The 7,628-nt window shown below is 45.2% G+C and overlaps 1 protein-coding gene across 1 annotated transcript in view; it reads left to right on the top strand.

Moving 5' to 3' along the window:
• The first annotated feature begins 5,352 nt into the window (after window positions 1-5,352).
• Window positions 5,353-7,628, top strand: part of TFCP2L1 (transcription factor CP2 like 1) — a 30,033-nt gene continuing 27,757 nt past the window's right edge. The window contains exon 1 of the mRNA XM_066553606.1: window positions 5,353-5,414. Coding sequence (XP_066409703.1) covers window positions 5,353-5,414 — 62 coding nt within the window. The remainder of the gene's footprint in view (window positions 5,415-7,628) is intronic.

Here is a 7,628-nt window from a genome sequence, read left to right as displayed (position 1 = left end):
GACACAGCCTTGGTCTGTGGGATCTATGGACTGGACATCTTCTGGCACCTCTTCTGCTTTCCCACACCCACCCTTGGCAAAACTGGCTGAAGCAGTCAGTTCCTGCTGCAGCCTGGCTCCTGGCCTCTCCTCTCCCTGCTCTCCTCTCCCTGCAAGTGCTGACACCAGTGCTTGGGGCAGGGTGGCAGACCAGGCTGGTGGGCGGATGTGGGATACACTCAGCCATCACAGATATTTTTGGCCCAGCTACAATTTTTCAGCTATGAAGCAAAGCTTCCTCTAGCAGCAGAGCTGTGAGCAGAGCTAGGCTGTTGTCAGCTCTGAGTGACGATGCTTCACCTCCTGCCACGGCTCCCCACAAAGCTCCAGGCAGTGACAGTCCCCCCTCTCTGCCACCCTGGTGTGTGAGGTGTGATGTATTCACGCTGCTCCAGCCAGGACAGGAGCGCAGCACAGACGGTGACCTCAGGCAGAGGGACCATAACTAACCCCAGCCAGCTTCTGGGCACAGCTGTTTGCAGAGTCAGTGTCTGCTGCTGGCCAAAAAGTACATGATTTTTTTTTTCTGCTTTTGTCGGTTTTTTAATTTTTTTTTTTTAAAGTCATGTGCTGCTTTCCTGCTTGTGCTGCTGCCTCCGGAGGTCTCTCTTGCAGCAATGTAAACACGGCTACTGTGTGTCCCCACGATTGCAGCCTGTAGCTCACAATGAGACAGCCAAAGCCAATAGATGAATAGATGTATAATGAGCATTTAAAAAGCACTTATTTTGTCATCCAATCATCCATCTTCCTCATTGTGTAAATATATTTTTTTTTTGTTTCCACGACAAAATGACTTTAAAAGAAATGTTCACCAGGAAGAAAGAAAATTTTGATTCTGGTGATAAAATCAGGACAGTCAAAATGATTAATATGACATTGGGGAGAGCTCGCAAATGAGGCTTAATTTCTGTGGCAAAAAGACCTCGTGGATACATCAGTGCTATGTTGTGCCTGGAAATTTAGTGGCAGCTGGAAATTTGATGGTGACCTCTGATAAGTAAGAAAATGGTGAGGGTTTTAATGAATGACTTGAATAAGAAAATAAGCCAGTCTGTGTGGTATTCTTCCTGATATTTGTTTTGCTATTAAGTTCAGTTAATGTGGTTCTCATTGTGTCAGGATGATTGTGTTGACAGCACATCACAATATATGAGCACGGGGCAGTTTGACTGTCAGGGAAGGGGACACATTGCTCCACACTCACGAGGTAGAGCAGGGAGGTGACTTTAATAAGATGGCTTTTGGAAGCCTTTGGCAGGAGACGTCACAGATTGTAATGACAGAAAGAGTCCTGGTGAGCTTCTTTACTCTCCTCTCTCAAACTGGCCACAGGACCTAAATGAATTACTTTCTGTTCAACTTTTTTTTTTTTCTTTTTTTTTTTTCTTTTTTTTTTTTGTGTCTGTGTGAAAAAAATTAGTCTGTAATTATATCTAGAAAATAGGGATGGCGGGAGGTGGCTTTAACCACAAAGTTTGGGAAAGTTACACTCATGGTGGATTACATTCACTGCAGTATGTTCTTATTAACTTGCAGTGTTTATTCTGTAGCTCTTGTATCTTTGTTGTGAGGTTCAGGAGCATATTTTATTAAATGTTGATTTTCCATGTGAGTATTTATAGACTATGTTTGAGTCACCTGTTAATCTTCCTCTTGTAAAACCAAAATAAGCTCAGTGTTTCTGTCAGTATAATGCACACTTTCAAGACCTCATTCATTCTCGGTTTTTCCAGTTCAGTGTCCTCCTTCTTGGCTGTAACACCACGACTACATTCATACTCCTGGTGGTAGCCACTGCCCACAGCTTCTGCTCAGCAGAGGGCAATGGGAACCCACCTGGGCTGGTTTCCATCTGAAAAATGGACCAGCATGGAATAGATGAGAAGAACTTGAGGGTCAGTACCTGTGAAAGCCTGTACTTGCCACTGGAAGCAGTCCCAAACCCTGACAAAGCCAAATAAATGTGGTTTTTTCTAATTTAAAGCAATAAGGGCTGTGTAAAAGCTGTTCCTTTCTTCATTCATAATATTGCTGTTGATTAAAACCTCAGGCCTGCAGTCCTTTCTATTTTCTGGTGCCTTCAGTATTTTCCAAGGAAAGTTGAGCAAATTTAGCCAGTCATAGCCCAGTCACATTTCTTGGTTATCTTGGAGAGCCTCCTTCAGTATAACTTCCCCAAGGATCCCCAAACCAAAGGCTGGAAACCTGTGAGCTAAAATACTCAGAGAGGCAACACAAAGGCATATGCTGACTATTTTTCATAAGAGCATATTCAGTGCTTGGGTGACCATCTCAGTAAGTCTCTGCAGCTCATTTCAGATCCCTGCAGTTCATCCAGATTCCATGGTCTGTGCATCAGGAGGGAGGTGGAGTAATCCCTGAATAACTGGCTGCTCTTGGGTACACTATAATGTTCACCCTTGATCCTTTATCTGGGGCTTGTGAACACAAAATTGCTAAACTGATATAGAGCATCCTCTTAGACTTCCCAGAAGCAACTCAGATGTTTGTGATGGAAGTCATAAAGGTATGGAGATGTTCTGTTTCTTTTCAGTTTCAGAAGCAAGTGAAGTGTTTCACTCTTTATAGCTCTGTAGCCATCTCTACAGTGTTACAATTAGTCCAATTGACAATTAGTCCAATGGACAATTAGCTCAAGTCCATTTATACCCTTGGCTAATGGGAACATTGTTCTTCCAGAGCAGAAAGGGAACTGAATATGTGACTGTATCTCAGTCACTTCACTGCAAATTCTGCTAGTTTGGTTCCAGGTGCTGAAAAGCTGATCAAAACCTCTCGACTCTCCAGTGAAGCAGATGAAACAGGTTTCCCACTCAGTGCTTACCTAAAGGGATTGCAATGAACAGTGAAGCAGTAGAATGAACTTTTGGACTGAACTCACTGGCACACAGCTTGGGTTTCCAGGTACAAACATCCACAGGAGAAGACACTTGTGTTTTTTTAAATACCTTTTTTCAACACAAAAAGTATCCCAAGGTCCCTTCATATCATTACCTCAAGTAGAAAAAAATCCAACAAACAAAATATTCAATCAATCTCTTTTAATCATATGATCAAATTATTTTACCATGGCAAATTGAACAACCATCTAAAACAAGAGATGAAAAGCAATCAGCACAGCAAAGAAATTAATCTGTGAGGAAGTAGGAGAATACAGGGAAGTTTGGGTGACAAAGGCTGTGGTGGAGAAGACTTCTTCAGTGAGGGGTTGTGTTAAGAGGAAGAGCAGATGCTGAGAGCCCCAGAGAGAGAGGTGCAGAGGATGATTTGGCCTATGTGATGTGGTGGGTTCTGAAGGCCAGGAGAAGGTATTTGATGTTGTGGCACAAACTTCCACACTGGGGGAAGAGCAGCAGATAGACCAGAAAATGGCTGAGATTTCTTTCAGGAGAGGTAGACAAAGAACAAAGAAGTCATTTTCTTCATCAGATTTGGCGTAGAAAGGAATGGGAAGGACAGGAATGTTTAAAAGACAGAGCTGCTGCCAGATCTCTGTAAAATTAATTAGTAGACTTTACCCTATTTTCTACATTCATCAACAGGCTAGAGAGGAAACGAGTGGAATCATTTTAAAGTAATTTTCATTCCAACATATGTACTTTCTAGAAGGATTGTAAAGAAAATATATCATTCCAGACTTGATGGGATCCTTTGTTTTATAGAGTGTGGCAACTTACTTTTACATTGGACTTCATATTTCCCCAGTAGGTGCAGCAAACTACTTAAACTGTGGAAGGATATTTACTATTTAGAGAAGTCCTTGGACAGCTCTGCAAACTTTGCCTTGTTTCTCAGTCCAAGAGCTATATATAGTCTTTGCCTAATCAAGGTCTCAGTTGTGTGAGCAGAGCTAAATATTTTCGAGAGTATAAAAAAGATAACTCCAGCCATTTTGCTTTGCTAGAGCCAGTGTTTGTCTAACTGTGTAATAACTGAGGATACTGTAAAGGCGCATTGATTTGTGCAATTTCTTACTCTGAAATTAACAAGCAGATATAAATAATACATCCTAAAAACTTCTAGACTCATCTCTATAAAGCTGCTTAATTGCTTTTCAGGCTACCTTGTTCTTTATCTCAAGATACGAAACACCAATGACCATCATTATATTGCATCTGACTCTATTGGGCTTGACCTAACTATGATCTATAAATGTTATGACAATAGCAATATTCTATAATCATGGCAGGAAAATAGAAAATTCATCTGTCTGAAAAAACTCATCCAACGGTGAAATCTGACAGCCAGTGCTGACAAGTACCCTGAGTGAAGTGCCTTTTTCTCAGCTGAAATTTGACCAGGAACCTCAGGGATAGGAAGCCCTCTCCTGAAAAACTCACTGAAAGATTTAGTTTAGTGACTCAGAGTAACTAAGGATCTGTTCCCATTTCTGCTGGTGGACAGACAGTATGAAATGACTAAACAGGGAGTCCCTCTCCTCTTTTGTTCCATCCTGTCCAAACTATCAGACCAGAGAAGAACTGGTAGGACATGAAGGTGCCCTGAGAGCAGGGGGTTAGGAAAATGAAACCTGTGGGCAGTTTTGTGGCTGAGGATCGGGATCTGCAATTTGACATGGAAAAGAAACAGATTTCTCTGTACTGTGGGGGGGGAGTTGAGATAGAAAGGACAGGAGGGCTTCCAATGGGATACATAGGTGTGAGTTCAGTCTCTGACACTGTTCTCTTCTTCATCCACCTCCTCTGGCAAACTTTGCCTCTCGCTCTCTCAGTTGGAAAACACCCCCTGACACAAAGGTCGCATTAACCTGAGGCACAGGGCAGTGTAAGAGACAGCACGGGCCTAAAGCCATCAGCTGTCGTTCATTTAAAGAAAACAGGGACTTCCGAGGAGCCTGAGCAGGAGTTTCACACTGGTGTAGGATGGAGCGGCCCGGTTTAAATCACAGCCCAGATCCCAGGCGGCAGCCCCAACACAGCCGGGATCGCCCGGGGGTTGCCATGTCCGTGCCTCCCAGGACCCTCACACCGCGCCCTGCGCCAGGCCGGTCCCTCGGGGCCGGCGCTCCGCCCCGGGGCTGCGCGGCCCGTGCCCGCCGGGGGCCGGGGCTGGCGCTGGGGCGGGCCGGGGGAGGGCTCGCCGGGCTGCGGCGCCCCGGCCCGGCCAACCCGCGCCCGCCGGGGCTGGGCCATAAAAGCGCCGGGAGCCGGCGGGGCCGCGGCTCCAGTTGGCGGCAGCCGTGCCGGGCACTCGTGGGGTGGGCAGAGCAGGGCAGCGCGGCGCGGCCGCCGCTCCGCAGCGCAGGGACCGCCGCCGGCCGCCCCCAAGATGCTGTTTTGGCACACGCAGCCGGAGCATTACAACCAGCACTCGACCGGCAGCTACCTGCGGTGAGTCCCGGGCGGCGGCAGCCCTGGCCCGGGTGCGTGTTCGGTCGGGTGCCCCCGTCCCGCGGCCGCCCGCCCGCCGCCTTCCCTCCCAGTGCCCCGCCGCGCCGCTCCCTCTGCCCGAGGGACCGTTTTCCTTTTTTGCTTTCTCTTTTCCCTTCTTTATTTTTTTAGCGCCTGGTTAGGCAGCTCCCTGCAGCGTTGCTTTCGTGTTTGTGCCGGGTTCCCTCTTCTCCGGGCTGGGGTAGCGCAGCTCCGAGGGAGGAGGTGCGGCGGCGGCGGAGCGCTGTTAGAGGTCTGAGGAAAACGCCTGCTGGCAAATTGAGAAGGCACCCAGTTTTCTGGGGATGGGATTTCTTTCTCTGCGTTTTAGGACGATGTGTGAAAAGCGCAGAATTTCACTTTCTGAACTTGCCTAAACCAGCTTTTTCCTGCCTCCGCACAGTTGCGTTCAATTAAATGTGCCTAATTTAAGTACAAGGGCTGCTAAACAATAGTCTGTGACATGTGTAGCACAAACCCGTTTTTCCTCCCTCCAAACGATGTCAAAGCAGGCAACTTTGGGAGTTCCCTTTTTGCTGGGTGCTTGTGAGTGATTTGCCTTCTGAAGATGTAAAGCTCAGCCGTCAGCTGGTGGCGATCGCTGGAGTGGGATTTTGCTGAATTGTGGCAGTGGAGAACCTGGCTGTGGCCCAAGAACCCTGACTTTCGAATGTACCCCCAAATAACCACTCTTGAGAGAGCACTGAGTTTGTCTGGGGAAGCACTTAGATTGCAGATAATGCTTCTCTTTCAAGGAGACACGCTATCTTGACTATTTCTGCTGCCTATCAGTGTACTTGCAAAGGAATTTTATTTTGGACTAAATAATAATTTCCCATTATCCAATAATACAATATTAGGAGATTCTTGCCTTCTGGCAGCTTTTCCGTTTCTTCGTACAAGATTCTTCATCTCCTCCCTCTATGTCAATAACTCAGTTTCACAACATGTGTGTGGCAAAAGTCTTGTTCTCTCTTGCTTTGCACTTGCAAATCTGATTAGTTTAGAACAGTGAAAATGGTACTGGCGGAGGAGCATCAGCATATTCTCCTTTAGAGAGTGTTTACGGTGGTCGGGCTGCTGCATTTAACTCCATGGATTTGTAGCAGGAGTGCTAGAAGATCATCAGGTCTGGGTCAGGCTTTACTCCACAATTTAAATTCTGTTTAATGGGCCAGAAAACATACTAGCTTATTTTTGCTGGCTTGGTGCTAGCTGGGGGATAAAGGATATCTGTTCTGTCAGGAAGGCTTTTGTTGGGATGGAGGTGACGTGTGGGTGTTTTAGGAACAAACTTCAGCTTTAGTGAGTACCTGTCTCTGTATAAGTGGCGGGTTTGATCTGGGATTAAAATCCCTGTAGCCACTATTATGGCAACAATGCCCTCAGGTGTTTCAGGGGAGGTTGGCTGAACAAAACCCTTGTTTTTTTATGTAGAGATGGCTAATTCTGGCCAATTCACTTTCCATGAGAATGTGTCAAGACATGCATTTCTAACAGGGGCATTTTTCTGCTGAGCAATGCCGTTCTGAAGGCTTTCTATACCGCCTTGTAGTGATTACAAGAAACTGAAATAGTACAATATTTGAAGTTGCTGTAAGAAGAGTTTGCATAAGTTACATTTTGCAGAGATCAAGAGCTTTCTGTGTATTTGAGACATCAGTGCAAGTTCTGCTGTACTTCAGTGGTATTTGTAGCAGGAGCAAGATGATGCTACAGAAAAATTCTTATAAATTTTCATTCATTTTTAATGAAAACGCAGTACATGTTCTACCCTCTGTTCTGTCAGCTGACTGAACTCTCAATTAACTTTCTCTCCTTCCAGGGATGCAAACTAATTGTTATTTAAGTGCAGAACTGTAAATCTTTAGGATAACGGTGAAAATTGGGAAAGTTTTAAGGAGTTCAATATTTCTTTTTTTTTTTTTTTTAGGATAGGAACTGTTGTAAAAGCCTGTTTTTCCCTAAACTTGATTTTCGGCTCTTGAGTGAAGAGTGTTGTGATGGCTTATATACTTATAACTTAAAAATTCTTTTGACCTCATTCTAAGTTCCAAACACTTATAATAAGGTCGAATGCTTAAGAAGGTCTTGCCCAAAGCAGTTTACACCACAGGCCATTAGTTTAAATGCTCTAGGAATAAAAATGTGATTAACTTATGTGGCTTTGTTAGA

This window comes from Molothrus aeneus, chromosome 7, assembly GCF_037042795.1.
Source record: "Molothrus aeneus isolate 106 chromosome 7, BPBGC_Maene_1.0, whole genome shotgun sequence".
In the NCBI taxonomy this organism is placed as follows: domain Eukaryota; kingdom Metazoa; phylum Chordata; class Aves; order Passeriformes; family Icteridae; genus Molothrus; species Molothrus aeneus.
The sequence above is the reverse complement of the archived record's forward strand: the minus strand, read 5'-3'. Positions and strand labels throughout refer to the sequence as shown.